The sequence below is a fragment of the Mustelus asterias genome, unplaced genomic scaffold (genome assembly GCF_964213995.1).
Source record: "Mustelus asterias unplaced genomic scaffold, sMusAst1.hap1.1 HAP1_SCAFFOLD_96, whole genome shotgun sequence".
NCBI lineage: Eukaryota > Metazoa > Chordata > Chondrichthyes > Carcharhiniformes > Triakidae > Mustelus > Mustelus asterias.
In genome coordinates this window covers 293133-315725 of record NW_027590144.1, presented here as the reverse complement: position 1 = coordinate 315725, position 22593 = coordinate 293133, and the positions used below count along the sequence as shown (strand labels likewise).

At 46.1% G+C, this 22593-nt stretch overlaps 2 protein-coding genes across 3 annotated transcripts in view; one reads left to right on the top strand and one right to left on the bottom strand.

Annotated features, from left to right (window-relative positions):
* Positions 1-22593, bottom strand: part of LOC144484227 (uncharacterized) — a 145851-nt gene that overhangs the window by 115736 nt on the left and 7522 nt on the right. The window contains exons 2-5 of the mRNA XM_078202762.1: positions 18884-19046; positions 17002-17266; positions 11483-11645; positions 8697-9603 (exon numbers count right to left, since the gene is read on the bottom strand). Of these exons, the coding sequence (XP_078058888.1) occupies positions 8697-9276 (580 nt within the window). The 5' untranslated portion in view covers positions 9277-9603; positions 11483-11645; positions 17002-17266; positions 18884-19046. The remainder of the gene's footprint in view (positions 1-8696; positions 9604-11482; positions 11646-17001; positions 17267-18883; positions 19047-22593) is intronic.
* LOC144484244 (uncharacterized) lies at positions 16642-21983 on the top strand. Of its 2 annotated transcripts, none has more exons than XM_078202777.1 (2): positions 16642-16722; positions 20049-21983. In XM_078202777.1, exon 2 carries the CDS (start codon positions 20371-20373, stop codon positions 20959-20961), a length of 591 nt encoding a protein of 196 aa, XP_078058903.1. In that variant the 5' UTR covers positions 16642-16722; positions 20049-20370; the 3' UTR covers positions 20962-21983. The 2 variants fall into 2 exon arrangements, with proteins under 2 accessions (XP_078058903.1, XP_078058905.1); XM_078202779.1 differs by having other exon boundaries at positions 16646-16746; positions 20049-21639.

Genomic DNA, 22593 nt, shown 5'->3' with positions numbered 1-22593 from the left:
TCAAAAGTTCTTGGGCACTGATGTCCCACCAACGCATTCACACTGAGGAGCGACCGTTCAGCTGCTCTCTGTGTGGGAAGGGATTCAGTGATTCATACTATCTGCTCTCACACCAGCGAGTTCACACTGGGGAGAGACCATTCACCTGCTGTGTGTGGGAAGGGATTCATTCAGTCATCTCACCTGCTGAAACACCAGCGAGTTCACAAGTGATGACAGGGGTTGGATTCTGCTGTTATTGCTGCTGTTGATCACATCCAGGACTGAACCATGTTCATTCTGACAGTTGGTGAAGTGGGAGGGTCGGGGGGTTTCTTTCTGCTGGACTGGACAGTCTCATGACTTTGCTTCCAGTGGGCTGATGCTCTTTGTGCCTGGGAGAGCACATTTCCACTGAAATGATCCACAAAAGCTGATGAAGGACATTTATTTTATCTGCATAATAAATAGTGTTTTTCCCACTGCTACAGTTAGCTCTGAAATAAACACAGAAAGAACTGGAAAATCGCAGCAGCTCTGGCAGTATCTGTGGAGAGAGAAACAAAGATAACTTTTTATGTCCAATGCAGCTCTACTTCAAAACGAAAGAGAGGGAGAAATGTGATGGGTTTGATGCTGCTGAGAAAGGGGGGAGGGGCAGGTAGAACAAAAGGGAAAGTCAGGGATTGGTGAGAGGGCGGGTGAGATTAAATGACAAAAATATCCCGGAACAAAAGGCAAAGGGAGAGGGAATGGTTACAGTAAAGAAACAAAGCATTGGTCCAGAGTAAGTGTTAATGGCAGGATAAAGGACAGCTCTGTCTGGAAGCAAAAAAACAAAAACAAGATGCAGACTGGCACTCGGCAAAAAACAACAAATCAAAATGGAGGAGAGAGTTCAGGGTGTGAAGTTGTTGAACTCAATGTTGAGTCCAGAAGGCTGTAAAGTGCCTCATCGGAAGATGAGGGGCTGTTTGTCCAGCTTGTGTTGGGCTTCTCCGGAACATTGCAGCAGGCCGAGGACAGAAATGTGAGTGTGAGAGCAAGGTGGTGAATTCTAATGGCAAGCAAGTGGAAGGTCAGGGTCATGCTTGTGGACTGAGCGGAGGTGTTCCACAACTCTATCGTGACTGGACCTTTATTTCAAAATGAATACTGTATTCACCTAAACGCTTGTGGAATCTGTGTAGCTAGCAGCAACTGTTTAAACTAAGAATTTCTTCTTTCCTTTTGATCAGCCAGAAGACGTTATATTCTGTGAAATCTGCCTCAAGAATAAGGCTGATTGGTTCAGTCTGAGTGTGAAAGAAAGATACAGGGGGTGATCTTACCGGCTTGACTTGCCGCTCGATCAGCGCGGTGAGCTGGGAAGATAGGCTTGCGAGACGAAAGTATTGCTATCTTCCTGGCCCTGTTTTGCCGGCGTGAATGGTTTTGTGACCAGAAAGAGGGTGAAGGCTAATTGCATAGAGTTGCTTACATTGCAATATGATTGTTGGATTCGGTTCGGTACGGTTGAGACATCACACCAACGAGAATCACTGCTGGTCTTCACCAGCGGGGACCAGGTGCTTGGACCACGCTGATGGGGAGGGGGGAGGGGGGGGGGGTGGAGGGGAGGGGAGGGGGGGGGGGCGGTGGAATCAGAGGCCAAAGAAACCACCAGGTGATTTGGGGGAATATCTGGGCAGTGCAAATTGGGCAATGCCACACTGGCATGCCCACCTGGCATCGTAGCAGTGCCTGGTTGCGTGCCCTAAGTGCACCATGGACGGTGCCAAGGGGGTGGGGCGTGTGGTGGTGGGACCTGGAGAGGTATTTAACATGATGGGGGGGCTTTTGCAAGGGGGGGTGCTTGTCAAGAGGGGAGCTCTGCATGGGGGGGGGTTGTGATTGGCTTGGGGGGGGGGAATCTCTGCCAAGGGGGTGCGGGGGAGGGTCGTTCAGGGGCAGGGCATGTCGGTGTTCTGACAGAGGATGCATCGGGAGGGTCCCGATGCTCCGATGCCGGCGACCCATCGAGGGCTAAAAAAATAAAATTGTAAATATTAAATTAATGCCTTTGTAACTGCAGAATAAAACCAATCGGGGTAATGCAGAGCTAATGAGACACGCCTCTTGACAATGGTATAAATCCCTCATCATTTCATGTGTGTTTTGATGTTGCATATATTATAAAATTACAGAGTAAACTTTATTAAATAAAATATGAATTAAAGAAAAGAAACAAGATCAAGATATACAAATCAGCATATAAAATGTCAAAACATACAAAAAGAAAAAAAGAATTAAAAGTGGTTAACAATAAGGCAACATCATTTGTCTGTAAAAATCTGTAACATTTTTACCGTCTGTAACAATGCCAGTCGGCAGATTTGTTCCACAAACAATTTAAATTTCTGGATATTGAGGAATTTCAACATCAGGTCATTTTGTGTACATCATTTTCCCTGGCACCTATAATAAACCCAAAAAACTTCACAGTAGAGCCACCTGTCAGTTGTTTCATCTCTTTAGTTGGATGTTGATACTTCTTAACCTTTTCATCCCATGCTTTTTCCAGAGAATTAATGTTATCTTCAATCTTGTTGTGATATCAACAGCCGCAACTTCTTTCCCATTGCTGATCAGCATGTCGGGTTTATACAGTTGTTTTATCGGCCGTTCTTATTGGGGGTCCTGAAATAACTTTAAAATGATGTGTGTGTGCATACTCCTCCAATTGATGCAAGATCTTATTGTGTCTGAGGATTCTGGCATTTTTGACAAAAGGACAAGAGTCTCAAATATGTCCAATCGTTTCGTTCACGGAGTTGCAACTTCAGCATAATTCACTATCTCTGGATTTTCCAAATGCTAAAAAAATTCTTGTCGGGTATGCATTACTTCTAATCAGAGTATTAATAAAATTTGACTCCTTAAGACCATAAGACATAGGAGCAGAACGAGGCCACTCGGCCCATCGAGTCTGCTCCGCCTTTCAATCATGGCTGATTTTTTTCTCATCCCCATTCTCCTGCCTTTTCCCCATAACCCCAGATCCCCTTGTTAATCAAGAACCTATATATCTCTGTCTTAAAGATACTCAATGACCCGGCCTCCACAGCCTTCTGCAGCAAAGAGTTCCTCAGATTGACCACTCTCTGGCTGAAGAAATTCCTCCTCATCTCTGTTTTAAAGGATCGTCCCTTAATTCTGAGGTTGTGCTTTTAAAAAAGTTAAAGTTCAGCCAGTGATTAGAAACCAGGTCGAGGAAGTAGGAAATGCCAATTCCTTGGTAATTTAAGGTGGACCGTTTGTGAGCTTCAAATTGATGCCAACCCAAAATTGGACTTTCTTCATGACCTGCTTTTTGATGGATAGCATTTGGCGGGTCCAAATCACTTCAATGTTGTCATTGTATAGTGCACAAATACAACGGAAAGTGAGCTTGCAGGCTCCAAGATACAAAGAAAAAAGCAAATGCAGTCGTCATTATAAAATAATGCCAATAGTCAAAAGAAAATTACAGCACAGGAACAGGCCCTTCGGCCCTCCAAGCCTGCACCAACCATGCTGCCTGTCTGAACTAAAACCCCTACCCTTCCGGGGACCATATCCCTCGATTCCCATCATATTCATGTATTTGTCAAGATGCCCCTTAAAGTCACGATCATATCCGCTTCCACTACCTGCCCCGGCAACATGATCCAGGCACCCACCACCCTCTGTGTAAAAAATCTGCCTCGTATATCTCCTTTAAACCTTGCCGCTCACACCTTACACCTGTGCCCCCGAGTAATTGACTCTTCCACCCTGGGAAAAAGCTTCTGACTATCCACTCTGTCCATGTCTCTCACAATCTTGTAGACTTCTATCAGGTCGCCCCTCATCCTCTGTCGTTCCAGTGAGAACAAACCAAGTTTCTCCAACCTCTCCTCATAGCTAATGTCCTTCATACTAGGCAACATCCTGGTAAATCTTTTCTGTACCCTCTCTAAAGCCTCCATATTCTTCTGATAGTGTGGCGACCAGAATTGAACACTATATTCCAAGTGTGGCCGAACTAAGGTTCTATAAAGCTGCAACATGACTTGCCAATTTTTAAACTCAATGCCCCGGCCGATGAAGGCAAGCATGCCATATGCCTTCTGGACTACCTTCTCCACCTGCATTGCCACTTTCAATGACCTGTGTACCTGTACACCCAGATCCCTCTGCCTATCAATACTCTTAAGGGTTCTGCCATTTACTGTATATTTCCTATCTGTATTAGATCTTCCAAAATGCATTACCTCACATTTATCCGGATTAAACTTCATCTGCCATCTCTCTGCCCAAGTCTCCAACTGATCTATATCCTGCTGTATCCTCTGATGGTCCTCATCGCTACCCGCAAATCCACCAACCTCTGTGTCGTCTGCAAACTTACTAATCAAACCAGTTACATTATCCTCCAAATCATTTATATATATTACAAATAGCAAAGATCCCAGCACTGATCCCTGAGGAATGTCACTTGTCACAGCCCTCCATTCAGAAACGCACCACCCTCTGTCTTCTTTGACTGAGCCAGTTTTGTATCCACCTTGCCAGCTCAACTCTGATCCCATGCGACTTCTTCTGCACCAGTCTGCCATGAGGGACCTTGTCAAAGGCCTTACTGAAGTCCATGTAGACAACATCCACTGCCCTACCCTCATCAATCATCTTCGTCACTTCCTCGAAAAACTCGACCAAGTTCGTGAGACACGACCTCCCCTTCACAAAACGATGTTGCCTCTCACTAATACGTCCACTTCTTTCCAAGTGGGAATCAATCCTGTGTCGAAGAATCCTCTCCAATAATTTCCCTATCACTGATGTAAGGCTCACCGGCCTGTAATTACCTGGATTATTCTTGCTACCCTTCTTAAACAAAGAAACAACATTGGCTATTCTCCAATCCTCTGGGACCTCCCCTGTCGCCAGTAAGGATAGAAAGATTTCTCTCAAGACCCCAGCAATTTCCTCCCTTGCCTCTCTCAGTATTCTGGGGCATATCCCATGAAGCCCTGGAGACTTGTCTACCTTAATGTTTCTCAAGAACCCCAATACCTCTTCCTTTTTGATCTTAACATGACTCAAACTATCTATACACCCTTTCCCAGACTCCTCATCCACCAAGTCCTTCTCTTTGGTGAATACTGACGCAAAGTACTCATTTAATACCTCGCCCATTTCCTCTGGCTCCGCGCATAGATTCCCTCCCTTGTCCTTGAGTGGGCCAACCCTCTCCCTGGCTACCCTCTTGCTCTTTATATATGTATAAAAAGCCTTGGGATTTTCCTTAATCCTGCTGGCCAATGCTTTTTCGTGACCCCTTTTAGCCCTTCTTACTCCTTGCTTAAGTTTCTTTCTACTTTCCTTGCATTCCACACTTGCTTCGTGTGTTCCCAGCCTCATAGCTTTGACAAATGCTTCCTTTTTCTCTTTGACTAGACCCACAATATCTCTCGTTATCCAAGGTTCCCAAAACTTGCCATACTTATCCTTCATCCTTACAGGAATGTGCCGGTCCTGAATCCCTATCAACTTACACTTGAAAGCCTCCCACATGCCAGATGTTGATTTGCCCTCAAACATCTGCCCCATCTGGTAGCTATTTATTAGCTACCAGTCATTAACAGATGAGAAAGTCATGAGCCTTAATTGAGTTATAGTTAATCAATGAATCAAATGCAATTGTTACCAAATAAACCTGTTGGACTTTAATCTGGTGTTGTTAAACTTCTTACTGTGTTTACCCCAGTCCAACGCCGGCATCTCCACATCATAACTGAAGCAGAACATTTTTACTCCAATGTTCAATTTCTCTTGTAATAAAGGATAGCATTCCATTTGTAAGAACTTTGATTTATTTGAAATAAGATTTATGGGGGTTCTTTTGTTTACAATAACCTCCCTAATCGTAAATCACAACAGGTTCCAGTGACTTAACCATCTGGCAAGAAAGAACAATTTAAATCGCGAATTCAAAAGTTTATTAATCATTAAAAATGAAACAAGTCAGAAAGGTTAAAACAGAGTGTCGATTAACAGTTCATAGAGAAAGTTTAACATTAACAATTGAACAGACTTCTCTCCATCCCTCTCAGACCAGGACATGAAGTGACCGCTCCAAAAACATGGATAACTTGTAAAACCAACAGCTCTCAAAACCTCTCTGTAAACATCTCTCCCTCCACCTCTCTCTACCAAATTGCCTTCTCAAGACCACTTTGTTTTACTTTAAAAATGTCAAAAGCCCATCTTAGCCAATTCCCAGAAATCTTCAATTATAAACTAAAATAGACATGAGTTTTCAGATGATTTGAAAAGAAATGAACTGTCTGCTGAAAGGGTTAACTTTCCTACAGAACCTAAAGGGATGGGGAGAGTGAGCAGAAAAAAATTGGCACATAATTACATCACTTTACACAAGTATAAAAATCAAAACAAACTCGATTGTAAACTTCATCTCTTAATTTTTTTGTTATATTCCATAACCTAATTATTTTAATTTGATCAGTTTTTGTTAGGGATGGGTAACTTCTGTTCTTTATAAACTGCTTCACTCATTTTGTTTATTCTCCATGAACTCGGAGAATCAGAACCCAGACTTTATCATCCTTATCCTTTTTCCCCTTTTGCCACCACTCCCTCTGTTTTGCAGGAAGGTCGTGGGGATTCCAATCAGACCGAATCATTTTATCATAAAAGTTAAACACTGCGGATGCTGGAATCTGAAACAACAACAGAAAATGCTGGAAAAGCTCAGCAGGTCTGGCAGCATCTGTGGACATGATGTAGAGATGCCGGCGTTGGACTGGGGTGAACACAGTAAGAAGTCTCACAACACCAGGTTAAAGTCCAACAAGTTTATTTGGTAGCAAATACCATAAGCTTTCGGAGCACTGCTCCTTTGTCAGATGGAGTGGAAATGTTTCCACTCCATCTGACGAAGGGGCAGCGCTCCGAAAGCTTATGGTATTTGCTACCAAATAAACCTGTTGGACTTTAACCTGGTGTTGTGAGACTTCTTACAGCATCTGTGGAGACAGAGTGGAGCCAATGTTTCAGGTATGGATGACCCTTCATAAGAGCTGTTATGAAATGTCTTCCAGTCTCGAAACGTTGGCTGTATTCTCTAATAATTTTATCAATAAGTTTCTTGCTCTTAGTTTCCAAATAGCAGGTAAGATACCTGTCCAGTCCTCACTCGAGCTCTGACATTTTCACTGGCCATGCTTGGGTCAGTTTATAACCATTAGAATCTACTCTCAGAGGTCTGCTTTTCAGTCCAGTGCTATTTGGAGTGTACCGTTACTTCACCGACTAACGGGTCACATGTCCCTCATAGTTCTTAACACAAATTTGGGATAAAATAATTTAAACAATGCCTGAGAACGCTTTTTAACTTCTTAACCAACTACCTACCAGTTTGTTGACTGGTCGGACCCCCTTTTTACAGATTCAGGAATCTCAGCCGCTGAACACCAGCCGGTCCTGGGATGAGTTTAATTCTAACTCATTCTGAGTAAATATTCTCACCAGGTCCTCTGTTGGGGCCCTGCTAAGCAGCTTTAATGGTCTGTGATTGCAGAAACTGAGCAGTCACAGGAATGTGGTCAAAATAGTCCAGTCCCACAATGCCTCACATTCAATCTGCTGTCCTTCAATTATAACAGAATATGTGGCTGTATGTAGCTGCCTCGGCCGTGGTCAACCCCAACACTGCCTTCCTGAACTGCTACAATGCCTCAGGTGTAAGTAAGCCCATAAGGAGGGATTTCCAGCTACACATTCCAGACATTCACTCGACTGCAGGTGGATATCAGATTGATATATTCCATTCAACCACACCCAAGGTGAGTTATTCCAATTCCTTTATTGTCCAGGACAATATATTCACAATATCTTTAAAACAGAAATTAAACATTCCCATTTGATTTTAGGTATTAACATATTCTGTTAGTTTGTTCTTTATTGTCAATGTCAGGCTGGGGTTGTTCCTCTTGGAGCAAATGAGGTTGAGGGGAGATTTGATAGAGGTGGACAAGATTCTGACAGGTTTAGATAAGGTGGACAAAGAAAAGCTGTTCCCATTCGCTGATGGGACAAGGGTGAGGGGGACACAGATTTATGGTCTTGGGTCAGAGATGCAGGGGGGATGTGAGGAAGAATATTTTGATGCAGCGAATGGTAATGACCTGGAACTCGCTGCCTATGAGGGTGGAGGAAGTGGAGACAATAAACAATTACAAAGGAAATTGGATGGGCATTGGTGGGGTTTCAAACAGAAATGCTGACTAAATATCTCTGAACTTCCTCACTCCCGGTCACTCTGTGATCCGTGTGAAATTTGAAACCAGGTATTCGCAACAAGACTCAAAGAGCATCAGCCCACTGGAGGCCAAGTTGTGAGACCGGCCAGTCCAGCAGAAAGAAACCCTCTGACCCTCCCCATTGACCAACTGTGAGAATGAACAAAATGCAGTCCTGGATGTAATTGAGAGCAGAAACAATAACAGCAGAATCCAACCCCTGTGAACTTGTTGGTGTCTCAGCAGGTGGGATGAAATTCTGAACCCTTTTTATACACTGAGCAGGTGAACGGTTTCTCCCCAGTGTAACCTCTCTGATGTCTCAGCAGGTGGGATGAAATTCTGAACCCTTTTTATACACTGAGCAGGTGAACGGTTTCTCCCCAGTGTAACCTCTCTGATGTCTCAGCAGGTGGGATAACTGAGTGAATCCCTTCCCACACTGAGAGCAGGTGAATGGTCTCTCCCCAGTGTGAATTCGCTGGTGTCTATGCAAAGTGGATGACACACTGAATCCTTTTCCACACTGAGAGCAGGTGTACGGCCTCTCCCCAGTGTGAACGCGCTGATGTGTCTGCAGGTCGGATAACCGAGTGAATCCTTTCACACACTGAGAGCAGGTGAATGGCCTCTCCCCAGTGTGAATTCGCTGGTGTGTCCATAGATTGGATAACTGGTTGAATCCCTTCCCACACTGAGGGCAGGTGAACGGCCTCTCCCCAGTGTGAATTCGCTGGTGTCTCTGCAAAGTGGATGACACAGTGAATCCCTTTCCACACTGAGAGCAGGTGAATGGTCTTTCTCCAGTGTGAACTCGCTTGTGTGTCTGCAGGTGGGGGAACCGAATGAATCCCTCCCCACACTCAGAGCAGATGAACGGCCTCTCCCCAGTGTGGTTGCGCCGATGAGCATCCAGCAGAGTGGGGTATCTGTATCTCTTTCCACAGTCTGCATATTTCCATGGTTTCTCCATGGTGCAGGTGTCCTTGCCTCTCCCTTGGGTGGCCAATCAGTTGAAGCCTTGTCCACACACACAACACGGGTACAGTCTCTCCCCACTGTGAATGGTGTGATAATTATTCAGGCTGTGTAACTCGTTAAAGCTCTTCAGTCAGTGCACTGGAACACACTCACTCGAATGTGGAAGTGTGTTGGTGCTTTTCCAGTCACAGTAATGTTTGAAATCTTTTCAAATCTTCCAGATTCAATGGCCGATGATATTCAGGTCCCAAGGAATATGACTCTGCCAGATCTAGACGTGACGTTTGAGATTTCAGCCTGTGATTCCTCTTTCAATATCCTGTAAAACAAGTTGACACAAGTCATCAGTGTCAGTACAGGATAGAAATTCAGAACAGACAATTCCAGTTTCTATGGAACATTCTTTCTCTCTCAATCCCCAAAAGCTGTAAATCTCCATCCCACACACTCTCCCTCCATTCTCACTCTGCTGTATCTAATATTCACCCTCCCAATTCTCCTGAAGGTGCTGATTGAGGCTGATTGACAGATCCATGCTCACGGCTTCCTGTCCTGGACACACACAGCTGGAAATCTCAATGCAGGCGGCCAGACAGATATATGCCCATATAACTGGACTAAAAATGTGTGGAATATACAGACTGGATTCACTTCCTTTCCCTTCAGTTGCTGCAAGTCCCCAGTTTCCCCCCAGAATGAGAAAAGAAATGGAAAGGGGGAAACATTGATTTCCTCCCAGATGTTGCCCTCTTTTTAGGTCAAACCAAATAAACAAACTCAGATTAAGTCAGGACAAAGTAAAAGGGGCAGCTCCCCAAAAAGGAGGGGGAACAGCCCGAACAGAAATCCAAGTACAAAGGAAACTTAAAAACATCAAATTAAAATTTGATTGTCAGGGTCAATAATGCACCCCAACCCCTGCGGTGCCCAGCGGGCGCGGAAGGCGTCAACCGCGCCCGTGGACACCGCATGCTCCCTCTCCAGGGACACCTGGCCGCGAACGTAGCCGCGGTAGAGGGGAAGACAGTCAGGATGGACGGCCCCCTCGATCGCCCGCTGCCTGGACCGGTAAATGGCGCGTTTCGCCAGGCCCAGGAGCAGGTTCACGAGGAGGTCGCCATCCCGACCCTCCCCTCTCCGCACCGGGTGTCCGTAGATCAGGAGCGTGGGACTGAAGTGCAAACAGAACATCAATAAAAGGTTCTTTAGGAAAACATAAAGGGAGTGCAGCCTAAGACACAAAACATAGACATGGTCCACGGACTCCACAAGGCCGCAGAAAGGGCAGTCTTCGGAGCCCGTGAACCAGTGAATCCTACGGTTGTGCGGCACTGCTGCATGCATCACCCTCCACCCCAGGTCCCCGACGTAATTGGGGGAGATCCCTCCATAGAGGGACCTCCAGCGGGGACCTCCGCCGCCCGGCGGCAACAAGGCCCGCCAAGGTGTATCCGGGCGACAGGCGAGGAGGCGGTAGTGGAGGGTGTGCAGCAGCAGCCCGCACAGGAAACGCCTCCGCGCGGTAGAAAAAGGCACGGAGGACATTTCCGCGAGGCGGCTCAGGCTGTGGGGCACCTCACCCAGGGAGGGGGGTTGAGGTTTTGGGCCAATGTGGAATTCCGATCGAACAGGGGAACGCTCGGGCGGGATCAAGCTTCCAATTTTCCTTTAAGCTCTCAAACTGTGGACTCCTCAGTCCAAACATGGGCTTCACTGCATTCTTGCTGAGGGATTTAAATGTTGGAAACACCCCTGGTTTCTAATGGTCCTCTAGGCTTCTTGTTCCACAGCTGGTTCACAGCTCCTGGTCCCACAACTGGTGGCTTCCAAGCTAACTGCAGACTGTCCGCTGGAACCAGGTCATTGATTGGAAAGGACTCAAAAGGTTACGGGGAAAAGGCAGGAGAATGGGATTGAGATTTATCAGCCATGATCGAATGGCACAGCAGATTCGATGGGCCGAATAGCCTAATTCTGCTCCTGTATCTTATGGTCTAATTCTAACCAAGGCTCCACCCTGAATCACATATCCCCATGGTAACAGAGACCGGGTGGAATATCTGACAGATATTTAGCTTCAAAACTAAACCTTTTTTCCTGAGGTCTGCATGAAGAATTCACCTGACAAAAACAGTACAATAATTGTCAGACCCAATGTCTCCAGCTAAAAGATCCAGCTGACCTTTTACAGTTCTTACCTCTCGAGTTTTGACTTCTTAAACCAACATGGGCCATGCTTTGTGACTGCGAATTCCCTGAGGGTGTTTTCATCAGATTCTCAATCCAGGTTTTCCATTTTTTAAAAGCAATTCTTGCAACTAATTCTTATTTCTAAAACATAGGAATTATGAAATTAGATTTCTGTAACAAAAACAGGAAGAAATGGAAATGTATCACCTTCATAATATCCCATTTAGAATATTACAATCTACAACATGCTGTATATCTTAACAACAGCCATGATCTTATTGAATGGCGGAGCAGGCTCGAAGGGCCAAATGGCCGACTCCTGTTCCTAAATCCACTGTTTTCCTGTGTTGATCTATCTTATAACCTGTAATAGACACAATAATCCCTCCATTGTCCACTTCACATTCACAAGTCCAGCTTGATAACAGCACACTGCTGGGTTCCATGTCCAGGAATCTCAGTCCACTGAAGATGGAAATTACTGCTTGCAGTCTTTTCTGAAAGTTTTCTTCTTACAATAATTATAGTCCAAAGTTCCTCCTGCAAAAGGAGAGTCTTCATTGCTGTTCATTTGTGAATTTTCAAGTTCTATTTTGAAAACAGTCTGTTCAGAGTTCACATTTTGAAATTTATTTTCTTCCATGTTTGCAGTTCCTCCATTGTTTAAATCCAGAGAGAATATTCCACTCAATTCCACATTGAAACTGTCTTCTTCTTGCTCAGTTATAGCTGGAGCTTCATTTTTAATTTCATTTCCCAGACTCAAACATTCTGGATTCTCTTTTGGAGAGAGCAAGATCAAAATGGTTTCTGTTTGTGTCAACAACTCCTTCCTTCATTGGTCAAAATTTTCTTTAGCCATTTTAAGAATGTTGTTAAAACGCATTTTACGTTCTAGCAAAACAGTCTGGTGTTCCTGTTTCCATTATCTGGGACCTTGGGTTTCAGAAATCGAGGAATTGAGAACAAAAGCAAGGAAGTTACACTGATAGTTTCTAAAGCTGTGGGTGAGGCCACAACAGGATACAGAGCCCAGGTCTGATCATTACACTTTAGGAAGGATGTGAGGGTCCTTGTGAAGGTGGAGAAGAGATTTACCAGAATGGTTCCAGGAATAAGGAAGGTGACAAGAATGTGGAACTCACTACCACAGCGATTGGTTGAGGTGAACAGCATGGATACATTGAAGGGGAAGCTAGATACATACATGAGGGAGAAAGGAATAGAAGGATATGCTGATGGGGGGAGATGAAGAGGTGGAACATCAATACTGACACAGACCTATTGAGCCGATCGGCCTTGCCCTGTGCTGTAGACTCAATGGAAAGTCAACCAAATGTATTTTAGATCTACCTAGAGATGTGGATCATTTAGAATCATAAAAGAACTCCGACAGTGCAGAAGGAGGCCATTTGGTCCATCGGGTTTGCACCGACTCTCTAAAAAGAGTATCCTACCCAAGCCTTCTCACCCATTTCTCCCTGTAACCCACACAACCTCAATATCTTTGTGACTAAGGGACAATTTAGCATGGTTAATCCACCCAACCATCTTCAGACTGTGGGAGAAAATCTAGGCACCCAGAGGAAACCCACACAGATACGGGGAGAATGTGCAACTCCATACAGACAGTGACCCAAGGCCAGAATGGAACCCGAGTTTCCTGCCTCTGTGAGGTAGCAGTGCTAACCACTCTGCCATCACGCCACCCTGGTGGAAATGTGCTCTCCCTGGCTCAAATAACATCAGCCCACTTGAAGGAAAGCTGTGAGACCAGACAGTCAGCAGACAGAAGCCCTCTGAAGCTCCCACTTTACCAACTGTCAGTGTGAACATGGTTCAGTCCTGGATGTGATTAACAGCAGAATCCAACTCCTGTAATCACTTGTGAATTCGCTGGTGTCTCAGTAAGTGGGACAACCGTTTAAATCTATTCCCACACTCAGAGCAGCTGAACGGCCTCTCCCCAGTGTGAACTCGCTGGTGTGTGAGCAGATTGGCGATCTGAGTGAATCCCTTCCCACAGTCAGAGCAAGTGAACGGCCTCTCCCCAGTGTGAACTCGCTGGTGTGCCAGCAGGGTGGAGGAATGACTGAAACCCTTCCCGCACACAGGGCAGGTGAAGGGTGTCTCCCCAGTGTGAACTCGCTGGTGTATTAGCAGTTGGGATGATGTTCTAAATCTCTTCACGCAGTAAGAGCAGCTGAACGGTCTGTCCTCAGTGTGAATGCGCTGGTGGCCCATCAGGGTCTGAGAGCTTTTGAAGCTACGCCCACAGTCAGAGCATTTAAACGGTCTCTCATTCGTGTGAGTGACACGGTGTGTCTGCAGGGTGGATGAATGACTAAATCCCTTCTCACACACACAGCAGGTGAACGGCCTCTCTCCAGAGTGAACTCGCTGGTGCCTCCACAGGGTGGAACGATCACTGAATCCTTTCCCACAGTCTGAGCAGGCGAAAGGCCTCTCCCCGGTGTGAACTCGCTGGTGTGTCAGCAGGCTGGATAACTGAGTGAATCCTTTCTCACACACAGAGCAGGTGAACGGCCTCTCCCCAGAGTGAACTCGCTGGTGTCTCAGCAGGGTGGTTGATATACTGAATCCCTTCCCACACACGGAGCAGGTGAACGGCCTCTCCCCAGTATGAACTCGTCGATGTGTGTCCAGTGAAGATGGGCACTGGAATCCCTTCCCACAGTCCCCACACTTCCATGGTCTCTCCATGCTGCCAGTGTCCTTTTGATAATCAGTTGATTCCACATCCAAGTACAGAACCCATGTACAGTTTCTCCTCGCTGTGAATGGGGTGATGTTTTTCAGGCTGTGTTACTGGTTGAAGCTCTTTCTACAGTCAGTTCACTGGAACACTCTCACTCAGGTGTGTGGGGTCTCCATTCTTGTCCAGTCACACTGATGTTTGAAATCTTTTCCCACAGACAGAACAAACAAACATTTCTTCTCATACGTTCAAACGGCAATTAAATTCGGGTCCTGATGAATCCAGTGACTTTGTAACATCTTGTTGTGACGTCTGGTGTGAGATTTCAGTCTGTAAATTCTCTCCTTCTAATATCCTGTTTATAGAAGTTATCAGTATAAGTATAGGACTGAAATTCAAAACAGACCATTCTAGTTTCCGTGGAATATTCTTTGCTTTCTCATTCCCGAAAGTTGTGAATCTCCATCCCACACACTCTCCCCCCATTGTCATACTGCTGTACCTAATACACACCCTCCCAATTCTCCTGAAGGTGCTGATTGACAGACCCATGCTCCTGTCCAGTACAAAGAGACCTGAAAATCTTCATGCAGGCGGCTACCCAATGTCCACATTACTAAACATATCATTGATCAGCAATAGAAAGGGGATGTGAGGAACAATTTCATTCACGAGTGGTCACGACCTGACCCCACTGCTTCTGTGCATGGTGGAATCAGAAATGATCAACGATTTGAAAAATAAATCAGATAGGTGTGAAGGAATTAAAAAGGGAACAGAGTTATGGAGGGGAAATGGGACTGAGTGGATTGATGTACAGAGAGTCAGCATGGACTTCTTCCAACTATCACTGGAATATATACAAAATTTCAGGCAATGCAGTGGAAGACATGCCCTGTCTACATCAACGGTGACAAAGTGGAAATGATGGAGAGCTTCAGGTTTCCAGGTGTTCAGATCACAACAACCTGTCCTGGTCCCTCGAAACTGCTGCTTTAGTTAAGAAAGCCCACCAACGCCTCTACTTTCTCAGGAGGCTCAGGAAATTCAACATGTCAACTACGACTCTCATCAATTTTTACAGGGACACCACAGCTTGGTATTGCTGCTGTTCTGACCAAGAGCGCAAGAAACTACAAGGGGTGCGAATGTGGCCCAGTGCATCACGCAAATCAGCCTCTTATCCATTGACACTGTCCACATTTCCTATTGCTTCAGAAAAGCAGCCAGCACAATCAAGGACCCCACTTATCCTGGACATTCTCTTTTCTATCTTCTTCCACCGGGAAAAAGATACAAAAGTCTGAGGCCACATACCAACCGACTCAAAAACAGCTTCTTCCCTGCTGCAATCAGACTCTTACAAACACAGAACAAAGAAAATTACAGCACAGGAACAGGCCCTTCAACCTTTCAAGCCTGCACCGACCATGCTGCCCGACCGAACTAAAACCCCCTACCCTTCCGGGGACCATATCCCTCTATTCCCATCCTATTCATGTACTTGTCAAGATGCCCCTTAAAAGTCACTATCATATCTGCTTCCACTACCTTCCCTGGCAGCGAGTTCCAGGCACCCACTACTCTCTGTGTAAAAAATGTGCCTCGTACATCTCCTTTAAACCTTGCCCCTCACACCTTAAACCTGTGCCCCCTAGTAATTGACTCTTCCATTCTGGGAAAAAGCTTCTGACTATCCACTCTGTCCATGCCTCTCATAATCATGTAGACTTCTATCAGGTCGTCCCTCAACCTCCGTCGTTCCAGTGAGGACAAACCAAGTTTCTCCAACCTCTCCTCATAACTAATGCCCTCCATACCAGGCAACATCCTGGTAAATATTTTCTGTACCCTCTCCAAAGCCTCCTCCTTTTGAATGGACCTACCTCATATTAAGCTGATCTTTCTCTTCACCCTTTCTGTAATTGCAACACTATATTCTGCACTCTCTCCTACTCCCCTATGTACTCTATGAACGGTATGATTTGTCTGTATACCGCGCAAGAAACAATACTTTTCACTGTATCCCAATACATGTGACAATAAATCAAATCAAACCCATTGCTGCATTTCCTTCCTGAAGCCACATTTGTCCAGTGGGGCCTGGCCCCGGGAGAAAGCGCTGCAGCTGCCGTTGTGTTGGGTGTTGAGGCGGTGCCGCTAGTTCCTTATTGGGGGTGTTGAAGCCTCCACTGGGTGTGTGGAGCCTCCACTGGGTGTGTGGAGCCTCCCCTCCCACCCACTGCCCCTAACGCTGCCTCCGCTTATCCGCCTCCTTCCCGCCTGAAGATCAGACAAACAAGCGCCTGTCCTTGGACATGAGCCGCACTGCGCATGCCCAACGTCATAATGCCCGGGGACTGATTGACGGCAGCTCCGGACCAATAGGAAAAAGGGGCGGGGCTGGAGGACCGAGCGGGAGCGGCTGGTCCTCCAACCAGCGTGATTAGGGGAGGGGTCGGAAGCATGCGCAGTGCGGGTAATGGCGGCGGACGGACGGTTTTAACTCGAATCCGAGATCAGTTCAAGGTAAAGGGCGGCGCGCAGAGAGAGGTGAATGTGGCGGGTGGGTGGAGAGGTTTCGTAAACATGTTGTTCAAACTCAAACCCCGATAAATAACTTTCCGGGCGCCCTGTTGGTGTCATATTGGAGGCGCAACTTGTCGTGTTGGGCCTGGGCTGACGGCCGCAATCTGTCGGTGGCAATGTCTATCAGTGCGCATGTGCGGCCGGCATCTTTGTAAGGGGCAATGTGCAACAGGGTGCAGGTGCGATCGCCATGTTTGTAGGGGGCGCAGGAGTGTCTACCTTTGTGATGTATGGGACCTGAACCCACTGCAGTCCATGTGGTGCAAGTACATCCACCCTGCTGGTAGGGAGGAAATTCCAGCATTTTGACCCAGCGACTGCGAAGGAACGGCGATATATTTCCAAGATGTGGAGATGCCGGTGTTGGACTGGGGTAAACACAGTAAGAAGTCTCACAACACCAGGTTAAAGTCCAACAGGCTTATTTGGTAGCACAAGCCACTAGGTTTCGGAGCACTGCTCCTTCATCATATAAGTGGGAGTTCTGTTCACAAACAAGGCATATAAAGACACAAACTCAATTTACAAAATAATGGTTGGAATACGAGTCTTTACAGGTAATCAAGTCTTTAAAGGTACAGACAATGTGAGTGGAGAAAGGGTTAAGCACAGGTTAAAGAGATGTGTATTGTCTCCAGACAGGACAGTAAGTGAGATTTTGCAAGCCCAGGCAAGTCGTGGGGGTTACAGATAGTGTGACATGAACCCAAGATCCCGGTTGAGGCCGTCCTCGTGTGCGGAACTTGGCTATCAGTCTCTGCTCAGCGACCCTGCGTTGTCGTGTGTCGTGAAGGCCGCCTTGGAGAATGCAGAGACTGATAGCCAAGTTCCGCACACATGGGGACAGCCTCACTAACTGTCCTGGCTGGAGACAATACACATCTCTTTAACCTGCGCTTAACGCTCCCTCCACTTGCATTGTCTGTACCTTTAAGACTTGATTACCTGTAAATGATTATGAATCAAGTGACTCTTTTGAGATTTCCTAAAAGTGGCGCCACAGGACAATTCTAGTTTCTATGGAACATTCTTTCCTATTTCAGTCCCCAAAAGCTGTGAATCTCCATCCCACACACTCTCCCTCCATTCTCACTCTGCTGTATCTAATTTTCACCCTCCCAATTCTCCTGAAGGTGCTGATTGAGGCTGATTGACAGATCCATGCTCACTGCTTCCTGTTCTGGACACAGAGAGCTGAAAATTTCCATGCAGGCTGCCAAACAGATAAATGTCAACATTACTGGAGTAAAAATGTGTGGAATGTACAGACCGAATTCACTTCATTCCCTTCAGTTGCTGCAAGTCCCCAATTTCCCCCAGAATGAGAAAAGAAATGGAAAGGGGGAAACATTGATTTCCTCCCAGATGTTGCCCAGAGGAGGAAGTTTCACTCTGAAGCTCAGTGGCCAACTTCCGCATTGTGACGCCACGAATCAGCCAATAGGAAGACGAGTGTGGCTAATGTTGTTCCGTTGTTTAAGAAGGGTTGCAAAGAGAAGCCTGGTAATTACAGGCCGGTGAACCTGACAACAGTGGCGGGTAAGTTACTGGAGAGGATTCTGACCAACCTTTGGATATGATGTGGAGATGCTGGCGTTGGACTGGGTAAACACAGTAAGAAGTCTAACAACACCAGGTTAAAGTCCAACATGTTCATTTGATAGTCAAATAAACTACCAAATAGCTACCAAATAAACCTGTTGGACTTTAACCTGGTGTTGTCAGACTTCTTACAACCTTTGGATAATCAAGGTCTGGTGAGGGATAGTTGTCAGAGATCCTGGGTACCAGCAACTTTAGGCATTCTTAGTCGACTTGAGTAAAAACAGCACAGGACACCACGCACAATCCAATGTGGGGCCTTTAATGACTTGTGCACAAGGAGAAACCCTGTGCAGCTGTCCCGCAAGTGGTTCTGATGTTACAGAAAAATAACTTGGCAATAATAGTCAATTACAGCAAATCAGAAACCAGGAATATTTCTAATCCTTCATTGACGGACATATTCGCCAATTAAATCCTAGCTTTTTGCCCTTTCACATTCGATGAAAAATTGACTTCTGCTAATCTTTTATTTGCACAGCATATCCCCATATCTCACCTTTGGTATTTGCTATGGAGAAATCTGGTCTTGCTCACCCTCTGGTGAAGGCCGAAAAGCAGAATGTTCTGGGGCCTACGTCGGTGAAGATTAGCCTGTTCATGCTGAAATAGCAGACACTGACTCCTTTGAAGGTCTGCAAGCCGATAAACATTTTCACTCGCTGTTAAAGAGAAGGCAGGAAACTTTAATCTGAGCATTTCCACATAGTCAGCACTGCTTCATGCATGTGTTAGAGTGGACCAAGGCTGAGGCAGCTGTCCTATATATATTTATAGAGAGAGAATAGACTCACACTTCGAGTCTGGATGACCCTTTGTCAGAACTCTGATGAAGGGTCATCCAGACTTTAAATGTTGGCTCTACTCTCTCTCCACAGATGCTGTCAGACCTGCTGACATTTTCCAGAATTTTCTGTTTTTGTTTCAGATTCCAGCATCCGCAATATTTTGCTTTTATATGTATTTATATATCCAAATGTGCTATGTTAACAAAATGGACAGTTACTAACCGAAACATAAAGCATCATGTGATTTAGCTGACTTGACCATATTCCTATAGTTATTCAGTCATTAAAGACACAGTCATGGAGCATTAAACTTGCCTCGCAGGGCCCCTTGTGTCAACACACAGGCAGCTGCTTTGTGAGACTGCGAGCAGCACAGACAAGTCAGAGATAAGAGTGTCTTGAGAAAAAAGATTCATTGTGAAGGCTCAGGGACGGCTGATAAGACGTAAGAATTCTATGATTCTAATGGACATTCTTTCCTCTCTCATTCCCCAAAAGCTGTAAATCTCCATCCCACACACTCTCCCTCCATTCTCACTCTGCTGTATCTAATATTCACCCTCCCAATTCTCCTGAAGGTGCTGATTGCGACTGATTGACAGATCCATGCTCACTGCTTCCTGTCGTGGACACACAAATCATAAGAAACAGGAGCTGCAGTTGGCCATTCAGCCCATCGAACTGCCTCAACCATTCATTGAGAATTGGCTGGTCTACCACAGCATCATTTCCCACGCTATCCCCCAGATAGAGAGAGAATAGAGCCAATGTTTCGAGTCTGGAGAGAGGAAAGAATGTTCCATAGAAACTAGAATTGTGTGTTCTGAATTTCTATCCTGCACTGACACTGATGACCTCTGTAAACTTGTTTTACAGGATATTGAAAGAGGAATCACAGGCTGAAATCTCAAACGCCACATCTAGATCTAACAGAGTCATATTCCTTAGGACCTGAATATCATCGGCCTTTGAATCGAGGAGAAATGGTTGTCCGGTCTGATGACTTGAAAAGATTTCAAACATCAGTGTGACTGGAAAAGAGCCAACACACTGCCACACTGGAGTGAGTGTGTTCCAGTGCACTGAGCTTGAACCAGTTACACAGCCTGAATAAATATCACACCATTCACAGCGGGGGGAGACTGTTCTGTGTGTGGACGAGTCTTCAACTGAAGAGAGAGGAAAAAACACCTGCACCATGGAGAAACCATGGAAATGTGTGGACTGTGGGAAGAGATACAGAGCCCCATCTCAGCTGGAAGTTCATCGGCGCAGCCACACTGGGGAGAGACCATTCACCTGCTCTCAGTGTGAGAAGGGATTCACTGATTTATCCACCCTGCGGACACACCAGCGAGTTCACACTGGGGAGAGACCGTTCACCTGCTCTCAGTGTGAGAAGGGGTTCAGTCAATTAGCTAACCTGCAGAAACACCAGCGAGTTCACACTGGGGAGAGACCATTCACCTGCTCTCAGTGTGGGAAGGGATTCACTCAGTTATGCAGCCTGCAGACGCATCAGCGACTTCACACCGGGGAGAGGCCATTCACCTGCTCTGAGTGTGAGAAGGGGTTCAGTCAATTATCTAACCTGCAGAAACACCAGCGAGTTCACACTGGGGAGAGGCCATTCACCTGCTCTCAGTGTGGGAAGGGATTCACTCAGTTATCTGACCTGCAGACACACCAGCGAGTTCACACTGGGGAGAGGCCATTCATCTGCTCTCAGTGTGGGAAGGGGTTCAGAGCTTCATCCCACCTGCTGAGACACCAAAACGCTCACGAGTGATTCCAGAGGTTGGATTCTCCTGTTATTGTTTCTGCTCTCAATTACATCCAGGACTGCATTTGTTCATTCTCACAGTTGGTCAATGGGGAGGGTCGGAGGGTTTCTTTCTGCTGGACTGGCCGGTCTCATGACTTTGCCTCCAGTGGGCTGATGCTCTTTGAGTCTTGTTGCGAATACCTGGTTTCAGATTTCACAAGGATCAGAGTGACAGGGTGTTAGGAAGTTCAGAGATATTTAGTCAGCATTTCTGTTTGAAACCTCCCAAATGCCCATCCAATTTCCTTTGTAATTGTTTCTTGTCTCCACTTCCTCCACCCTCGTAGGCAGCAAGTTCCAGGTCATTACCATTCACTGCATCAAAATATTCTTCCTCACATCCCCCCCTTCCTCTCTGACCCAAAACCATAAATCTGTGACCCCCTCATCCCTGTCCCATCAGCTAATGGGAACAGCTTTTCTTTGTCCACCTTACCTAAACCTGTCAGAATCTTGTCCACCTCTATCAAATCTCCCCTCAACCTCCTTTGCTCCAAGGAGAACAACCCCAGCCTGACATTGACAATAAAGAACAAACTAACAGAATATGTTAATACCGGAAATCAAATGGGAATGTTTAATTTCTGTTTTAAAGAAATCATGAATATATTGTCACGTACAATAAAGGGATTTGAATAACTCAGCTTGGGTGCAGTTGAATGAAATGTATCAATCTCGCATCCACCCACAGTCTAGAGGAAATGTGGAATGTGTAGCTGGAAATCCCTCACTAACAGCACTATGGGTGTACTTACACCTTCGGCATTGTAGCAGTTCAGGAAGGCAGTGTTGGCACTGATCGTGGCCGAGGCAGCTACAGACAGCCACGTATTCTGTTATAACTGAAGGACTGCAGATTAAATGCGAGGCATTGTGGGACATGACTATCTTGACCACGTTCCTGTGACTGCTCAGTTTCTACAAACATGAACCATTAAAGCTGCTTAGCAGGGCTCTGAAAGAGGACCTGGTGAGAATATTTACTCAGAATGAGTTAGAATTAAACTTATTGCAGGACCGGCTAGTGTTCAGTGGCTGAGATTCCTGAATCTGTAAAAAGGGGGTCTGACCAATCAACAAACAGTACTAGGTAGTTAGTTAAGAAGCGTTCTCATGCATTGTTTAAATTATTTTATCATAAATTTGTGATCAGAGCTGTGAGGGACTTGTAACCCAATAGTTGTTGAATTGACGGTAAACTCCAAGTAGCACTGGACTGAAAAGGAGGTCTGACCAAGAAGTGAAGTGACCTCAGGCATTGTTTAAATTACATCATCATTGGCCAACTTCCCCTTTGTGACATCACAATGGAGCCATCCTTGAATCAGCCAATAGGAATCACTCTGCTCCGCGGTGACGTCTCCGGGTTCCAGTGAGCAAGCCCGGGCGCGCGGACCCGGGAGCCCCGCCCCCACCCATTGTTCCCCTCCCCCTGCACCACATCGAGCCAAGGTTTCCAGGCAACCGGCTGACGGCTCCGGCCAGAGTGAGAAGCCGCTCGGTGAGCTCCCCCTCCCCCCGGCCGGGGACTGCGCATGTCCAAGGGAGGGGGAAGCTGAGAATTGCAGGGCAGATCCCACCCCCTGACCTTCTGAG